Source organism: Eptesicus fuscus, chromosome 18 (assembly GCF_027574615.1).
Source record: "Eptesicus fuscus isolate TK198812 chromosome 18, DD_ASM_mEF_20220401, whole genome shotgun sequence".
Taxonomy (NCBI): Eukaryota; Metazoa; Chordata; class Mammalia; order Chiroptera; family Vespertilionidae; genus Eptesicus; species Eptesicus fuscus.
Window position 1 is genome coordinate 27188349 of NC_072490.1, and position 18810 is coordinate 27207158.

Genomic DNA, 18810 nt, shown 5'->3' on the forward strand with positions numbered 1-18810 from the left:
AGAATGACAATGAGAAACTATTGCACTATTGGCCAATAAATAATTAACCATGGTCATAGTAGGAAGTAACCACCTTGGAGACAGCTTTCTGATTTTCCATCCCTCACATGTGCCCAGAGGCTCTGGTTTAGAAAGCGAGTTCCCGTTATTTTTAACCACTCCAGCCTTAAGACAGACTCTCCAGAGGGATGAAATAAAGACAGAAACAAACACGCTGGGCGAGGAACACCCCTACGGGTGGGGGTACGTCACCAGGTGAAGACTTCCCCGGGGCCCCAATCGCACGTGAGTCCACCCAGATCTGGTGGTGGAGTCTGTCTGTCTGATGGGACACGCTATCTCCCGAGGGCCAAGCCCTGTGCAGTCAGCGATGTGTGCTGTGCTCCCCCGTCCGGAGCCCTCTCCCCGCCGGCTTCCTCTTTGCCTGGGCTGGACAGCAGGAGGAGATCTAGCCTTTGCCCCTCCAGGCCACACCTGGGCTTTGCCACGCTAGTCCTCTTGCTGTGTGTGCCTGTGAGAGCAGAGCAGATCTTACCGCAAAGCCAGGAACCCCGGGAGCTGCCTAAGCCGTGCATAAGCACATCGGCCACGGCACACGCCAGGACACCGCCTGGCACAGCACCTGCAGAACGCTTCTGGCACAGCCTTCAGGCGCTGGGGCTAGGACAGGTGCTTGGTCGCGGATGATATGCACCTGTGTTCAAAGCGGACCCTGTAGCCCCGTGGACCTCTGACCCCACTTCCTTAGGCATCTGTCCTGCATTTCCACTCCCCTGAGCTCACTCACCAAGGCTCCTGCCTCGGCCTTGGCCGCCTCCACACACAGCTGCTGTCCTCAGTCATGGCCCCGACTTCTCAGGATCATCGGTCACCTGGGAAGGCCCAGGGGAGAGGAGCATTAAGAGAGAATACTTGCCCTGCAGGACGCGGTGCTCTTCCAAAGCACAGGTGTGTGCAGATGCAGACTGTTTTTACGGCTGCACCCCAGGCCGAGGGCTCTGTCTCGGACCTTCCCAACACCAGCATTTATCCAAAAGCCCACTCGGCAGCCTCTCAAGAAGGGCCCCCTACGTGGCCATTTGATGGGTATCTCAGGCAGTGTGGGTGGTAGGCAGGACCATGCATAGATTCTCTCACATCTGGCTTTTCAGCCCGGCCCTGGCCCTGCTTTTCTCCACCCTCCAGAAGCCAGACTCCAGATGGCGGGGACCCCTGAGCAGATGGGTGGGTGACTCCCCTGCTCTGGCAGAATCAGGGGGCAGTCTTAGCAAATCTCAGGCCTGCCCAACAGGGATGTCACCAGTTCCCTGCCCGCCCAGGTCAGAGCCCCACCAACAGCCAAAGGACAGGTGAGCCAGCCAGAGACCGCCACACAGGGTTTCGGAGGGCTGAGGAGTGGGATGGATGGATCCAGGCCTCCCTGGGCTGGGGCAGGGAGCCATGCGGCTCCTGAGCTGGTCTCTGCTGCCACCATCAGGGCACACGGTCCACCACCTCCCGCCGGAGGCTCTGGGCCTGGTGCTGCATGGACCCTCCCTCGCCTGTCAGCCCTCTGGGTTCTCACCAGCCCAGTTTTGTGTCTCTACCAGGCTCCCTGGCCTGGCCTGCACATGCCACATCCAGCTGCGCATGCTTTCATCACCAGCCCCTGTGTGCGGCCGTGGGTGCTTTGCCCCAGAGCGTCCGCTCCCTCCCACCGTAGGGTCCGTCACCGGAGCATCCGTGCAGGGTTCACCGACCACAATGGTGTGCACAACATGGCTCGTGGCTGTCTTAGTTGTTCTGAGAATGGTAGTCAAGTCCGAATGTGTGTGTACCTTTTGCCACAGGAGATCAGGGCGAGAAGGAAGTGTGACCTGGGAGGCTTCTGAGCCAGGTGAACAGGGAGGGAGCAGCCTTCGGCAAGGCAGGGCTGTCCAGGGGTGTCCTCAGCTGACCGGCTCATGCCCAGGCTCTCAGCTCTGCTCCGTGCTGCCCAACCAGCGCCCCCTGGTGGGGACCTCCTGGGCATATTCCCTCGGGCCAAGGTGGGGGAGTCAGGCAGTAAGTCCCAGCCTGGCTCCCCCAGGTCCATGGCCTCATCCAGTCTGGCCGCCTTCCACACGCTGAGACCTCCCCTGGACCTCCCCCCTCAGCCTCCAGGCGGGGGAACGATTGCCCACAGCCTGGCTCATCGCACTCCTGACCTCCCCTTCCCTCCAGGGCCCGGTTAGTCATGTGCACAGTGAAGGGGTCATCCTGTCAGCGCTCCCTGCTCTCTCTCATTTCCTAACTTTAATCTGCATGGACCGCTAGTGAGGAAGCCTGGGTTGGGAAGACTTGGCTTGGGGACCAAACACACCTGGACATCATCCCAGCTCCCCACTCGCAGCCTGTGAACAAGTTACTTAACCCTTGGTCCAGTGCCTTCTCCCCTGAAACACAGGGCCGGTGTTCCCTGTTAGTCCGGGGCCTTCCGGGGGCCGACACCAAAACGGGGTTAGGCCTCAAGAGGTGAAATATAAAGGGGCGGGGCTGGAGCGCAGGGAGAGCCTCGGGCTGCGGAAGGAGCGGGAGAGCCCAGCTGGCGTGGCTCAGTGGTTGAGTGTCGGCCCATGAACCAGGAGGCCACGGTTCAATTCCAGGGCAGGGCACATGCCCAGGTTGCAGCTCGATCCCCAGTAGGGGGTTTGCAGGAGGCAGCCGGTCGATGTTTCTATCTCTCTATCCCTCTCCTTTCCTCTCTCTAAAATGAATTTTTAAAATATTTAAAGAAAAGGAAGGGGAGGGAGGGAGGGCTGGAGGAGGAGTCTCGGGCTGTAATTCAGTTTGAAGGGCCAGTGGAGTCCTCAGGCCACGGGGCGTCCCTGTCCTGCCAGAGCAGGCCTGCCCCGGTACCCGCCGCCGTCCGTCGTGGCTGGGAGCAGCCGGGGAGCACGGCCTCGGCACCGACGCGGTGACAGGTCCCAGGGCAGCAGCTGGGCCACCCCCCCCCACACCCCCCGAGCTGAGCTCCCTCAGCAGGGGATCTGAGCGCAGCATTTTCATGGCTGCCGCACCCACTCCAAAGAGACGACGCCTCTAAGGCCCATCGCAGGGCCTGCGTGGAGAAGGTGCTCCGTGCGTGGCAGTGGTCGTGTGGCAGGTACGGTTCATCCTGCTGTTGGGATTTGCTGTGCCTTCTCCATCAGGCCTGGGAGCACGTTCAGCAGGTGTTCGGGAAGGTGGAGTCCTCAGGGAACCAGCAGGAGTTCGTTTCCATTTCCTGTCACACAGTGAGCCTGTCCCTGGAACCGTGCCTCCCCCTCAACGCCCCCAACACAGGGCCCAGGGCTCCTTCCTGCCACACGTCTGACAGGTCCGGGATGATGCCCACGGCACTCCCAGGAGGCCCAGAGCACTTGCTGAGTCCGCACTCCACTTTAGAACGCGAGGACGTAGAGATCGTGGCGTCCTGGGGAGTCTTCCCAGCTGTTGCCTTTGGAGGAGCGGAGCAGTTGGAGCTTCTAACTGAACTGGAAGCGGGTGGCCGGCACCTGTGTTTGCACAGAGCTGTGTAGGTGCAAAGCGCCTCGTGTGCTAAGGTGCGTCCCCTCCAGGGTCCAGGGCAAGATGGAGCAGCAGGCATCAACCCGAGGGTCACAGAGACCTGGGTTCAAGTCCCAGGAATGAGCTGGGTGAGCAGGGCCCATTGTGTTAACACCCAGGAGCTTCCGGCTCCTCTCCTGGACCTGGGGAGGAGGAACAGCTTCCTTAGCAGCCGCTTTGTGGGTTAAATTGGGCGGTAAGGCACCCAGGTCAGCGCTGGGGATACGTCAGAGACGCCACACGTCTGAGCTGTACTTTTCTTTCCTGGATGGAAGGCCAGTCGCTGAAAGAACGAGAGTTCTAAGCCGCAGGTAGAGCCTTGGCCTTGAGCCGGCCGTGGCCTTGAGTCACGCAGCCCAGATTTCATCCGAGGTCTCTGTCGTGGAGGAAGCCGGGAGAACGAGGTGACTCTGTGACTTACGCACCTGTTGCGTGTCCGGCAGCACGCTAGGCATTTGCGTTCATGGTCTCTAACTTTCCTTACAACCCTGTGAGGCCCCGGTAATCAGCTTGGTGAAGTGACTCACCTAGTCTAACCCCTGGCAGAGCCAGGCTTGAACGCAGGTCTCTGGACTCCAAGCCCACGCTCTGTCTGTCGCCAGGCCGGCTCCCACTGTGGCAGGGCAATGCGCCTGAGCGGCCCTGGGAGCCGCTGAGAGAGATGTAGTCAGGACGGGAGCACTGACAACACATGAAGGAGAGAGAGGTGGGAACAGAACCCCCTACTCCAGCCCTCAGGCCGCCCCACCAAGGCCACCCTTCCCACAGGACTCAGGGTGGGAGGGGTCAGGGGACCGAATTCTGCAACCTGTGCCGGCCCAGGTTCACAGCCTGGCTCCTTGGCAGCCTCGCCCCTCCCTACCCTCTCTGTGGCTGCCGCCAGCTTGACTCCCCAGGCTTTTGCACACCCAGTCCCAGGGGCAGGTGGGAAGCAGGGGCAGGGAATAGAGACAGCAGAAAAGGGAGAGGGGACCTGGGGACTTGCCCCGGGCCTGCCACTCACACCTGTGACCTGCGGCCGGCCAGCCAGGTGCTCTGGCCATGGCTTTCTCATCTGTGGAGTAAGGCGGTGCCCTAAGTTAGCAGCTTTTCAGGCCGCGTTCTACAGCTCCACACCCCCCCCCCCGCCCAGCCCCCCATTCCCTTCAACCAGTTGAAGAAAGGACTCTTCAGAAGGAAGGGCGGGAAGGAGGAGGAAACGCACAAGTTTTCAAAAGTCCATACCAGCCAGGCTCAAATTTCTTATAGCTCAAATATTCAGACATTTCCTTCATATTTTAAAACCTTTTAAGGGGACCCAGAAGGATGGTGATTAAAAGAATTAAAAGTCTTCCTGATCAAAGCAGATTGGATGGCATGGAAACTTGCCTGATCTCTTGACCTTGTCTGGAGGTCTTCTCAGGTTGAGACGGCAGCTGGGATGAGAGCTACAGAATTCCTGCATCCGGGAGAATTCCTCCCACAGAGGGCTGGGCGTGGGCCCTGAGGTCGCAGCTGTGTGGGTGCCAGCTTCTGCAGCTGCCCCACACCCTGGCACACACAGGCTCCCTGGTGCTGGCCAGTGGGCTGCTGTGGACAGAGATGGTCCTCTGCTGCCCCCTGGTGGCCATTGTCACCGTGGGTCCAGCCTCTGGGACAGCTCAGCTTAGGGCCCCCTCTCCCCAGCACAGGTGGTTGGCACCTCCAGGATGTTGGGTGCATCCTGCCCACCCCTGGCCTGGAGCTTCAGCCACCTTACAGGCCCTGGTGATGGCACACCTGGGCAGGAGATGCCCGGTCTTCACTTACGGGCTTCTCCCCGAGAGGGATCCTGTCACCCTTGGCATTGCATCACCTGTTCCATGTGGGAGCCTAGACAGCCATCCCAGCTCCCCCACCACAGAAGCCTCCCTGTGGCCCCAGTCACTCTGTCGCCTGGTTCATCAGCAACATCCAAACGTGTTCCTCCCTCCCTGGGGCCCCCGCGTCTCAGAGGTTGGACAGACAGGTCGCACGTCAGGCTGTGGCACGTAGAAGCCCCACCAGGCCCGAATGTGCTGCCTCGGCCTTCAGAGTGTCTGTGAGGCAGGATCACGGACAGTGAGCAGCAGGCATTGGAGTCCAGGTGTCAGGGTTCGCTCTCGGCCGCCTGTGGGGATCCAGGGCTCATCTGGCTCTGCCCCGCTCTCTGCCCCCCTCCCCTCATCAGTCCAGCAGAGCCACTCAGAACACACGTGCCTTCTCTGCAGCCACGCTCTCCTCCCACCGAATGAGTGTGGCCTTTTCTTGGAGCAGACTCCAGGAGTGGCGCTGTAGTGCCCACAGATAACTGAAGTTACAGCCCAGCCTCCTGCCCCCTGGCCTGTGGGCACCGCCCTAAACACCGCTCTGGCATCTCCTGCCTCTCCTCCACACTCACCGCACCCCAGCCATGCCAGTCTTTTCTCACACATCAAGCTTGTCCCTACCTCAGGCCCTTTGCACATGCTGTTTTCGCTACCTGGAACACATTGCCTCCCTTCCCCCGCATTCTGTTTTTAGCCCTCGTTCACCTCCTAGGGAAGCCTTCCGTGATGACTGAAGCACTCTCTCCCCCAGCTCACCTCCATTGTCTCTCCCTTCGCCCTGTGTTATTTTTCTGAACAGTTGTCACTATCTATATTTACCTTATTCATTCATTGTTTTATGTATGTATTGTCTGGACCCTCCATACACCCCTAGAAGGGAAGCTTACAAAAGCAGGCATCCTTGTCCTTCTTCCTCCCCAGCCCCTGGCACAAGGCACTCGGCACACGTAGGTGTTTGTTGAATGAGCACGGGAGTGAATGAATGGGGGTCGGTGGCGGACTGGGTGGCCATCGCCGCGCTCCTGGGGACTGGCCTCGGTCCCTCGGGAACGCTGCTCCGTGCTGGGCCCCCTCCCTCCCTAACGTGGACCCTCTCCGCAGCCGTCTTGCTGACCGTGTGCTGCCTGCGGAGGAAGAAGAAGGCGGCCAACCCGGAGAACAACCTGAGCTACTGGAACAACGCCATCACCATGGACTACTTCAACAAGCACGCTGTGGAGCTGCCGCGGGAGATCCAGTCCCTCGAGACCTCTGAGGTACGGAGCCCCGGCCCAGGGTGCCCCTGGAGGTGCTGGCCCCACAGCCCGGAGAGCCGCAGGCTCCAGAGAGAGCTGTGGAGGGAGCATCGGCCGTTTCCAGGCGCCTTGCTCCTCGGGGCGTGGTCCCAGCAGCACCGGAGGCTGCGGCCCCGCCCAGCCTGGGATCAGGGTCTGCCCTTCAGCGAGAACCCAGGTGCCTCGTACACACGGTAAAGCTTTGGAGTCACTGTCCCTGGGAACAAGCCAACAAATACTCGCAGAGGACCCGTGTTCCTGTCCGGGGGCTGTGGAGATGAGAGCTTGCTCTCAAGGGGCCCAGATTCCAACGTGCTTGGGGTCTGAGCCTCATGCATCCTTCCAAAACAAAGCAGACTAGGGGAGATGCAAGAGGCGTTACAGCGAGCTGTGGGCACCCGAGGAAGTCTGCACAGGGGACTTAGCAGGTGTCCCCGCAAGGGACGTAGCCGAGGGGCATTTGCCCGACACGGACCTGGCTGGCTTGGGACCCAGGTCTCTGGCTTGGGCGCTGTGCCCTTTCCACTCTGCAGGGAAGGTGGGTAGAGGCCAGGGTGCAACAGGATTGGCAGGTGGATGGGCATGGTCTTGAATGGGCCTGAATGGACTTCAGTCGTGGGCAGCAGAGGGTCATTGAAAGTTCTGAGTTTTGTGTGACCTGGTTTTAGGACGAGGCAGAGGCTGGCCCCGCTTTGAGTGTGGGCTGCCAACCCCTGAGCTCTAAATTCCTCCTATTCTCTTTGCAAAATTGGCCCATGAAAACCGAAGTGGAAAGGCAGTGCTTGTGCGCGTACTACGGGAAGGCCAGGAGTCTCTCCGACCCCGAGCACAGGCCACCGTGGGCACAGCCAGAGGCCCTGATGCGGAGGCTGCCGATCGACACAGCTCGGGGTTGCGCACGAAGCTCCGTTTGGGTTCAGAGTGAATTTTATCGGCTTCCCTCCCGGGAGGTCTACTCCCCTCTTTGTGCTTTAGTGCGGGGTGGGGAACGTCCGGCCCACAGCCCTGCAAGACCCTGGAAATCTGCCAAAACTGGTTTGGCTCAGTGGATAGAGCGTCAGCCTGCAGACTCAAGGGTCCCAGGTTCGATTCCGGTCAAGGGCATGTACCTTGGTTGCGGGCACATCCCCAGTAGGGGGTGTGTAGGAGGCGGCTGATTGATGTTTCTCTCTCATCGATGTTTCTAACTCTCTATCCCTCTCCCTTCCTCTCTGTAAAAAAATCAATAAAATATTTTTTTTTAAAAAAAGAGAGAGAAAATCTAAAAAAAAGAAAAAAAAGACCCTGGAAATCATTTGCCCAGGCGTTAGGGGTGAGTTAATCAAATGTTTGACTAAATATTGCAGGCTGTTGTTTTTTTTTTTCAATATATTTTATTGATTTTTTACAGAGAGGAAGGGAGAGGGATAGAGAGTTAGAAACATCGCTGAGAGAGAAACATCGATCAGCTGCCTCCTGAACACCTCCTACTGGGGATGTGCCCGCAACCAAGGTACATGCCCTTGACCGGAATCGAACCTGGGATCCTTCAGTCCGAAGGCTGACGCTCTATCCACTGAGCCAAACCGGTCAGGGCCAGGCTGATTTTTACGTTGATAATTTTGTAGGACCCGCAAATGATGTTTGGATGTAGGATCCAAATGGCCCGTGGCAGAAAAAAAGGTTCCCACCCTGATCTAGAGCGATGCCACCATTTGTCCCGCCTCCCTGGGCACGCGTGTGCACCGCAGACCACCCACGGTGATCATGGGTCACAGGGTGTGCTCACCGCCTCTGAGCTGCCCGCTTTGGAGGCCGCCAGGAGCATTGCCCAAGCACATTCGTGGGTGCCTGCCCCCCTTAGGGTGGACGAAAGCCGCCGAACACACGTCCCGGCCGTGCGAGCACGTGATGCCCAGAAGGTGCTGGGGAACTTTTCCAAGCTTGCGTTCCTCTTCCCTCTTCCTTCCCACCTCCTCCCTTCTCTTCTTTCTTACCTTAGCCGCTTCCTACATACCTTTCTCCTTTTCACGCAGAGAAAAGTCTCTGGTTCCCCTGGGCGGGCACCTGCTTTGTGAGACTGTAAAAGGACAAGCCGGGTCCAGCCCCCACAGTCCCTCCGCAGCTCAGCCCGAGAGCCGCGGAGAAGGCTCTGCCCGCTGACATGCCCCGTCGTCCTTACTGAGAGGGCTGGCGGGTGTCACCCTCAGGTGGGCACTCGGCCAGTTCCCGGCGCTCAGGGAAATTCCCGTCATCAGAGAAGACATTTCACCAACAAATGGCCTCTCCCTCCCTTCATCTCTTTATTCTCCATAAAGCAGCACATATTGCTCAAAATTACATGTTTTCCTTAAAAAGAAACTTCAGAGAATTCACTGTGGCCTCCGAGAGAGAAGACATGCAAGCAGGTCTGTCTTAGACCAGTCAGCCCCTGGCCTGCGGCTCAGCCTCTGCCCTGGAACCGCCCGCAGGGCCTGAGGCTCCACCTGTTTAGAACTGGAACAAGCGAAGCCTTTTCCCCTGAACCAGCTCCCCAGGCTGAGTCAGTACAGCTGTCCCGTGGCCCTCGGGTGTGTGCAGCCCTGGGCAGTGCCGTCCCGTGGCCCACGGGTGCTGGCAGCCCTGGGTGGTGGGGCCACAGCCCTTCAGATGCCCAAGCACTGGAGGGCCTGTTCCCACTCCTGGAGACAGACTGAGTTGTCCACTTCCACCTACAGTGCATCCCACAGAGATCCAGACCCTCCGCACATCTAGTTCTGCAAGAAGTGGGGCCAGGATTCTGACCTGACCCTGGGAGGACTCAGGAGGGGGGCAGTTAGCCCGTGGAGGCTCTGACATGGGGGTGGCAGGACAGGAAAGAGGTGGACTAGTGTGGGGTGTGTCAGGGAGGAAAAGCAGCAAGGTCTCCCAGAGGTCTGTGAGGGAGAGGCAGGAAGAGGAGTCTGTGGCCCCAGTGGACCACAGTTTGCCATATGGTGTGTGTGTGGAGCATGGTGAGCTCGCTCAGACTTCAATGAGGAGAGCAATCCCATCTCAGAAAGCTGAGGTGGGGGTGACTCCGGAAGCAGGAAATCTTTTTTGAAGCCGCTGTAAAAACCTGAAAGAGCAGAGAGGGCTGTGCACCTCGGCACTGGCAGGGAAACGGATGAAAAATGTTTACCCACAATCGGTGGGTCCCTTTTTGTAAGAAGGGCCACCCGGTGAGCCCTCCCAGCTCACGCCATCTCCTCCCTGTCTCCCCAGGACCAGCTCTCAGAGCCGCGCTCCCCAGCCAACGGCGACTACAGAGACACGGGGATGGTCCTCGTCAACCCCTTCTGCCAAGAAACACTGTTTGTGGGGGGCGATCAGGTATCCGAGATCTGACCGCAGCGCCCCCGCTTTGCCATGCCCTACCTTTGGGCTCTAAATCATAACTATACAAATATATATTATAAATATAACCTTTGTGTAACCCTGACTGAAGGAGAAACATTTTCAGCTTTTTCTCTCCTAAGAATTGTCAACACCTTTTTTATAAGTGTGGTTTAAAAAACAACTTTACAGAACGACCCGTGGCTTTATAAAATAAAGGTATTTCTAAGCAAAGCACTTGCACCGATTGCTTCTCTTCATAACTGTCCTTGAGCCCTCGCGGGTCCCAGCAGCCTGGGCAGTGAGGGAATGTCACGTGCGTGGCCCCCGAGGATTCTCAGAGCTCGGGTCCGCTTGAGTCCATGTGACCCCGGCCACCCCTACACCAGTGAAGGCACCTGGGGGAGAGGACGGCAGAGTCATCCCTGCAGCAGGAAGCGGACGGGCACCCGCCGCCGAGGAGCCCCCGGCGCCTCACACTGGCACCACTGACTGAGGGTAACCCCTCTGAGCAGGCCGGGGACCCCCGAAGTTCACCGGGCATCCTGAGGCCACGGCCCCCTGACACCACACAACGGGACCCGCCGCCGTGCCGACCACAGGCCTGCCTTTCCCTGGCGAAGAGAGGCTGCCCTCCGACAGGCACCCGCCCGCCTCCCCGGCAGCACCCACGTCTGCGTCCCACACTGTGCCTTCCACCGGAGAGGGTGCCGATGCGGACCCGCCCGAGCTGGAGGCTGCTGGCCCTTCCTCCAGCATCACATGGTCAAGGGGGCTCAGCTTCTAGGGGTTCAGCTTCGTTTCTCAGAAGGCCACCGGAGAGCGCCCCTGAGGAGGCGCTTCCGTGAGAAGCCTTGACGCTGTACCTTCTCAATCGTCCTGCGGTCTTACGGGAACGAAATGGCCAAAGCCATCGCTTGGGAGAGGAACCATCCCATCCTCCTCAGCATTGACCCCCGATTGGCTGTCAGCACATGGACTCGCCACCCGGCTCTCATTTCCGGTTCCCCCTTCCTTTCCCCCCCCCCCACTGCTCCCTCCCTCGTGGGCAGCCTCCCCGACCCACACTGTGGGTGGCAGACCCTCGGACACACGCGGGCTTCTGCATTCTCTCCCTCTTAGGTAGGGGCTGGGCCGGGAGATTAATGCTGGGACGCTTCCTTTCTCTAAAAGAAAAATAGTTTGATAGCATATATTTTGAATATAGATGTTCTTATAGTCAGACTGGGGATCGAACTTCAATGTTGGCTCATATGTCTGTGTTATCGCTGTGGTCTTCGTGTCATGACTCTCTTCTTTCTTCCTTCTCCTTTGAAAAAGATGGCCTTCAGAAACGTGTGTTCTCCGTGTCGTATGGACGTACCGGGCTTGAGCTCCGTGGTTATCTCTCTGTAAAGACGCTTCGTCCTACACAGACGCAGGTTACATGTTGCCCCGAGATTCCTCCCCAGTGTGCTGCTGTCTGCCATGTTCTCCTGGTCGTGGGATTTCTGTCAGCGACTGCATTTACTCTGTCAATGTGTGTGTGCATATAGAAAGATACCTGTTTGTAAACTTTATATATAACATATGTAATCGAAGATGCATATGTTATATATACATATGTGGATGTATGACTTATTTTTCCTTATCAACAGAATTCAGCTACCATGTATATATAAATAAACTTATTTTATTAGCCAGAGGATTCCGTTGCTAATACATGTTGTATCCTTTTCATTTTAAAATAGCTTTTAAGTCTCCTTTTAGTACCCACACCACCTAGTATCCAGCTCTGTTTTTCATCTACTTTAACCATAAATTGGTTGTTGTGAGAATGATGAGCTAATAGGACTAGCCGTTTATTGTTTGATAAGACAAGTCCTTTAAAACATGTTTGTGATTTCTCCAAAAGAGAATCATCCCTCCTCAGGACTGGGAGGCACCGGTGTGAATGAGGGCACATCCCCTCCTCCCCCACCCCTCCCCGGGACTCGGGGCTTCGTGGTCAGTATCAGAGGAAGCTGACGTTAACCTGGCCGTGAGGGTTACGATTCTGTAGAGCGTAATCGTACCCATGCAACCTCTGGTTTGAGCCCTTCCTTTAGCCTTGAGCGATACACCCTGGAATTCACAAGAATGCAGCTCCTCGCAGCCCAGTCAGCGCCCCCTGTGGGAGGATGTTGTCATCGCAGACTCACAGGCCCTGTGGGCAGCCTTCTTGGTGCATTAGCGAGGCAGAGCCCAGGCCAGGGCCTGGGAAGGAAGGTCCGGAGAGGTGAAGCAGGCTGGCCAAGCCCACACAGCGGGTGAGCTTCTGTTCTCTCAGGAAGAAGGACACTAGGGAGGGACTTGAAGCTGCTGCCAGGATGAGGGGGGATGAAGGAAGCAACAGGCCTGGTTTGTGTCTCTCGAGCCCCCGGGGCTGCCTCCGCCATGGCTGGTTCACGGCTGCTTCCCTCCTGTGTCACCTGGCTGGACCTTGTCACACAGTCGCACACCAGCACCTGTAAGGATGTAGATAGAAAGCCCTGAAATTGGCCCTGGGAATACCTGCATTGGTTAAACCCTGGGTCAGCCACTTGTGATCTGAGCCTCAGTTGACTCACCTGTGAAACGGGGCTGCTTGATGCCTGCCTTGCCCTCACTTAGTGAAATACGCACAACCCCAGATGAGCCACCCCCACAGCTTGCAGGGATCCAGCCCCCGCCACCACCAGCAGGAAAGCCTGGGAGGTGGGGCACATGACCCTGCAGAGAATGTGCGAGGGCCTCTGCACACGGCCCTGGACGGCCGGCTCTCTTTCAGCTCCGAGAGCGATGGAAACTCATGGAAAACAGCAGACAAAGCAGCCCTGGGGACAGGGAGCTTCCAGAGAGGCCCATGACCCGGCCCCAGCGCCCCCGGGACTGCACACCAAAAGCCGCTGGACTCTAAGCCCGGCAGGCACAGAGAGGCAGAAGGGCGATGAGCTCAAAGCGAGTGGTGGTGGATGCGCCCACCCGTGCCAGCGTGCCCGTCCAGAGGCACGGGGCGTCCTTCAGGGGGACACGGTCATCGTCCTCCTCCCTGGACAGCCCCCCGGCCTCCAGGACCAGTGCCATGGGTGGCCTCATCCGAGCACCCAGGGTCTACGTAGGGATGGCCTCCCATGGGTACACAGGTGGCCTGGGTGCCCGCGTGACCCGCCGAGCCCTGGGCATCAGCAGTGTCTTTCTGCAGGGGCTGCGGAGCTCAGGCCTGGCCACAGCGCCGGCTCCCGGCCTGGGGAGGGACCCCGATGCCGCTGAAGACCTGGGGGGCTGCCTGGTGGGATACATGGCCCAGGTGCATGCCCTCGAGCAGGTCAGCCAGGAGCTGGAGGCCCAGCTGCGGAGGCACCTGGAGAGCAAGGCCGGGCGTGCGGAGCACTGGGGCGCCCTCAGGGCCTCCTGGGCCAGCAGCTGCCAGCAGGTGAGTGCCGGGCTGTGCCCAAGGGCTTTGTGGAGGGCGGGACGGGAGGCTGACAGCTGAGGCAGGGCACGGGGGGCAGGGGAGTGAGTGGTCGGAGGCCAGAGACACTGACCATAACCCCTCCTACTTTCATGCTAAAAACACTAGACGGTGAGAACAGCAGTGACGATGACCACTGACGGAGGCGCACGAGGGCCGGGCCCACGAGCGTCCCTCTCCATCACTGTCTCCCCGGGCGTGCACAGCAGTGCTGTGCTGTGGCTCATTCACTGATCCCAATGTTCAGAGGAGGAAACGGAGGCACAAAGGGAAGTTCTTTGGCCAAGACCTTGCAGCGAGTAGGGGGTGCAGCTGAGAATTGGACCTGGAATTTTCTGGCTCCAAAGCTTGCATTTGTGCCATTACCTCGGGCTGCCCCGTAACCTTTGTGTTAAGAAAGGGTTTTTACAGCCATGGTCACACGGAGTAGCTTCGAATGGATTAGCATTAAGAACAATGAGTGGAAAAAAAAAAGAACAATGAGTGAGTGAAGGTGTGTTCTGGGCCCTTGTCCGATAGAAATAGGAGCCGCGTGGATAATTTACAAGTTCCTATTGCGCACAGTAAAAAAAAAAAAAAAAAGGTAAAAAGAAGCCGGTGAAGTTAGTTAATACTGGTAGTATGTCTTACTTAACTGAAGGTATTTTAAATGTGATTTCAACATGTGTTCAATGTAAGACAGTAAGGGGTCATTTGCCTTCAAATAGGACTTTCAGCAGCGATGGCAGTGGCCTGTGTGCACACTCCCTCCTGGTGGCCCCTGGCCAGGTGTGGCTAATGCGACTGGGGAACGGATGTTTTTATCTCATTGCATTTGGTGACTTTGCATGGCCGCCTGTGGCTGGCGGCTGTCTGACGGGCAGGGCAGGACCGAGGCTTCCTCCGCCCTCGCTGCTTAGTCAGGACCTGCGCTGGGTGCTCTCTGCAGAGCTCGCAGCTCGCCCACCACGCCCAGCCTGCAGCCTGGGCTCTAACACTGGGACTGCAGCCAGCACCGCACATCTCATCCGGCTCTTCCTGGTGGCTGCCTTCACCCTCCCCCACCCCCTCCTCCCGCCCCTGCCCTCCCAGTGCCGGCCTTGGGATCCCTCTGCGCTCACTCAGCCTCTCACCCAGCCAGGAGCCGCCAGCTCACACCCCGTGCGCCCTGGGGCCCAGCACGCAGCCCCCAAGACAAGGTGACAAACCTTCTGTTGTGTGTGGCAGGGTGATGCTGAGCAGACACCCTCAGGGGCTCCCCCTGTGCCCCGCCTGCCTCGCATCTCATCCCAGGATGCTTCCCCACGTCAGTCAGGGCCAGCTGACAGCACAGGACCCATGGCACACACTGTCCTCGCTGCTGGGCCCGGGCTGCTGTTCATTCGCAACCAGCTGGGCTGAGGGAGAGCTGCCTAGGGCAGCCTGGGCCTTAAAGCTGCCACGTCTCAGGCAGCCCTTCCTCCGAGATTCACTGCAGCCGCCCTGCTTCCAGTCCTTGTGCCGGGTAAACCCCCGAGCTGTGCCCGGATTTCTGCAGGGCAATTTCTTGCACTCTGATGCCACACAGACGCTTCACGAGCCTCTTGCCCATTGACCCAGCTGCCCACAGGGTGGCACCGAGGCTCAGTACTCTGGGGGTGAACTCCCCTCCGTGGGTGGGAGCGGCCAGTCTGCAGGAACGGCGATGCCTGGCCACTTCCCCACCCTCGGCCAGGAGGTGGCATGTCGGTCCAGCGGCTGACGGACCAGGCAGTGCCCCGAATGGTGGGGCAGGACCCCCCAGGTGCCGACCAGGGTTGCACTCGCCCCTTGAGTATCCCTGTGCCTGAGGGAGTACGAGATTAAATAGCAGAATTACTGTGAGAAAAACCATAGAAAATAGGACAAAGCTTTCCCTTTTAATAGTCTTAAAGGCATCTTTCTTTTCTCTCTGTTTTTTTAACAAGGAGCTCCACCTTTTTTTATTTTTCACAATAAACTGAGTAAACTGAGGCTCAGATCACAAGACAAAGCAGCCCTGGGGACAGGGAGCTTCCTGAGAGGCCCGTGATCCGGCCACAGGGACTGTTGCCAGTCTTGGCGAGGGTTAATGTACATGAAGTCCCTTTTCCATGCCAAACCTCTCTCCCCTGCTCCTCCGCTGTGTGAGCGCCTCTCGGCCACTTCTCCGGCTAAGCAGTGACGATAGACAGGAAATGCCCAGGTGGTGGCCACGGAGGCCACGGAGGACCCGGCGCCCGGCCATCGCCGGGGCGGAAGGTGGCCCTTCCCCTCCCCAGCTCCGCCGAGGGCTCCTGGCTTTTCCTGCCCAGTGAGTGGTGCTGATGATAAACTCTGGCGACATCAGGCCCTTTCATCACATAGGCCGAACACAAGACTGAAAGCAGGCAGCGTCCCTGCCTCGGAGCTGCGGATGGGCGGACGGGGGCAGAGGAGGGGCAGCCCAGAGGCCGCCCAGCTCAGGCTGTGAGCCAGGCCGGGAGGCGCTGCCCGGGGAAGGAAGGAGCCCTGGAGGCTTGGGTTTCCACGGACATGAGTGGGCTCCATGGGCGGCCACGGCAGCCAACACCTCCGCAGCAAAGGCTGTCGGCTGGAGAAAGGAGAAGTCAACATGACGGAGAGGCCAGAGGATTCGAATGCTAAGTGGCCTGCTGCTCACAGCCCGTTTCTGTCCCTGGCAGAGAGAGAGCCCACACCCTGGGGTCTGCCTGTTGGAGAAACTTCCGGACACTGAGACAACTAGACCACTGGGGCCAGGGTTCTCTCCGGACAGAACCTGGGGTCCCAGCAGGGTTTTTTATTCTTGTGTTTAAAGAAATAAGAACTAATCCTTCCCCCGCTGAATAAAAACACAGGCAGCAGGGTCATTGTTCACATTTCACCACCCGTGTCCCCGAAAGGGGGTGGGGTGGGGCACCACGAGCCCTTTTAGAATCTGCAAAAGCCTGAACACATGGACCCGAGACTAAACCACTCCTGTTTTCTTTTGTGTGTGTGTGTTTTGTTTTGTTTTTATAAATATATTTTTTATTGAGTTCAGAGAGGAAAGGAGAGGGAGAGATAGAAACATCAATGATGAGAGGGAATCATTGGTGGGCTGCCTCCTGCACGCCCCCTACTGGGGATCAAGCCCACAGCCTAGGCATGTGCCCTGACCGGGAATTGATTGAACCATGACCTCCTGGTTCATAGGTCGATGCTCAACCACTGAGCCACGCCGGCCCAGCCCATTTCTGTTTTTTAATAAATGCAATTTATGTGATCAGAGCAGTCAAGTAAGAGAGTTTACTCTGCTAGCTGAGCTATAAGGGACACTAAAGTATCCTTAGGCCGAAACCGGTTTGGCTCAGTGGATAGAGCGTCGGCCTATGGACTCAGGGTCCCAGGTTCGATTCCGGTCAGGGCATGTACCTTGGTTGTGGGCACATCCCCAGTAGGGGGTGTGCAAGAGGCAGCTGATGGATGTTTCTCTCTCATCGATGTTTCTAACTCTCTATCCCTCTCTCTTCCTCTCTGTAAAAAATCAATAAAATATATTTTTAAAAAAATAGAGTATCCTTAGAAATGTAACTATGCAGAGAAAAATATGTCCAGGAGAATTCCTCTTGGAGGGAGTGATAATAAAACTGGAAGAAATATTTTGGTGGAGCAGGGAGGGGAGGGACAGGAGGCTGCTCCCAAGGACCTGGTCGAGTAATAAAGGTGGCCACTAAGTGCTTTCCAAGGAGGGTGGCTCCTGATTCCTGGGGCCTCTTGTTTTGTGATACGTAGGGGTCTAGGAGGGAGCGGAATTGCTAAAGAAAATAGGGCAGACTGAGCCCTGTCACTAGGGGCCCCTTTCTGTGCTCTTCCCAAACACGCTCAGCCACCCTTACGTCTCTTAAAGGGTGAGATCCTTGTTGAAGAATTGGGGGGCAGGGGAGTGAGTCCAGATGATGAAAATTGGGCTCTCCTGTTGCTTCTTCTATGCTGAGCCCTTCCTTGTTTCACTGTCCCCAGCCTTAATACACATACCCTCAAAGTAAAAACGAGTTCGCACCCACCCTCCCACGGGAGCTGGGCGACAGGGGCGCTATCTCCACAGACGTTTGCATCGCAGACGTGGCTCCGGGTTGAGGAAGCGTTCTGGGTTACAGGGACTTCTATCTCAGGGGCAGAGGAGGGATTTGTAATTCCACGTTTCCTTCAGTAATTGCCTAAGAAAGGGACATCAGGGGCCCCTTGTCAGGTTTGGACTGGAATAAACTGTAACTTCATTGGCAGCTTGAGTTTTCTCGGTCGGGCAGGCATTGTAAGGGGCTGGGGTCATCCCCGGGACATGGTGTGGGACGGGGTAGAAGCCAGGCCAGAGTTTACTCAGGCCCCCTCGTGTGGGGGGCTGAATGGCATTGTTTATTTTTTTTAATTTTATCTTTATTGTTGAAAGTATTACAGATTGCCCCCTTTTTCAAACCCCCATTGACCCCCTCCACCACACCCCCACCCCCAGGCCTTCACCGCACTATTGTCTGTGTCCATGGGTTATGCGAATATGAATGGCATTGTTGATGCTAAGAGTTTTTTTTAATTACTTTATTGATTAAGGTATCACATATTTGTCCTTATCCCCCCCCCCATTCCCATCCCAAACCCCTCCCCACGCATGCCCCCACCCCCCTTTTGTCCGTGATCACTGGTTAGGCTCATATGCAAGCACACAAGTCCTTTGGTTGATCTCTCTCCCTTATCCTCACCCTCCCCTACCTTCCCTCTGAGGTCTGACAGTCTGATGCTAAGAGTTTTGCGGTTCTCACCATGGAATGTCAAGCTATCGGAGGTCAGTGCGTGCCCCTCCCCTCTCCCAGCAAGTCCCAGCGCTCCAAAGGCAGCCAGACAGACGGACAAATGCAGACAGAGCCTGGCGGGCTGCGGCTTCAAACCGGAACCCTGGACTTAGGGGCAGAGAGCGTCCTGCTCCTTGAATATTTCAGAAGTGGAACAGTGGGAACAAGCCGGAGGTCCGGCAGCTAAACGACACAGCAGACTCCCCGCTTCTGTAAGAAAAGAACAAGGAGGCTGGGAACTAGTACATATATTTTTATTGGTTTCAGAGAGAGGAAGGGAGAGAGAGAGATAGAAACATTAATGATGAGTAGGAGGTCTCCTGCACGCCCCCTACCGGGGATCGCACCCTCAACCCTGGCATGTGCCCTGCCCCGGAATTGAAAGGCCGACCTCTTGATTCATGGGTCTATGCTCAACCACTGAGCCACGCTGGCTGGGCGGCACGAATATATATTTTTGAGTAAAATGGCAGCTGCAGAAACATGCTCTGCTACTCTTCGTGTTAAACAGGAGGAGGGCGGGCGACTCTCTGCAG

General features: G+C 57.4%; 2 protein-coding genes across 2 annotated transcripts in view; both read left to right on the plus strand.

Annotated features, from left to right (window-relative positions):
- Nucleotides 1-10012, plus strand: part of TMEM108 (transmembrane protein 108) — a 109929-nt gene extending 99917 nt beyond the window's left edge. Inside the window, exons 3-4 of the mRNA XM_028129059.2 lie at nt 6495-6649; nt 9890-10012. Of these exons, the coding sequence (XP_027984860.2) occupies nt 6495-6649; nt 9890-10012 (278 nt within the window). The remainder of the gene's footprint in view (nt 1-6494; nt 6650-9889) is intronic.
- Nucleotides 10013-12947: 2935 nt separating this feature from the next.
- The window catches only part of BFSP2 (beaded filament structural protein 2), a 50115-nt gene continuing 44252 nt past the window's right edge, over nt 12948-18810 (plus strand). Inside the window, exon 1 of the mRNA XM_054708044.1 lies at nt 12948-13433. Coding sequence (XP_054564019.1) covers nt 12948-13433 — 486 coding nt within the window. The remainder of the gene's footprint in view (nt 13434-18810) is intronic.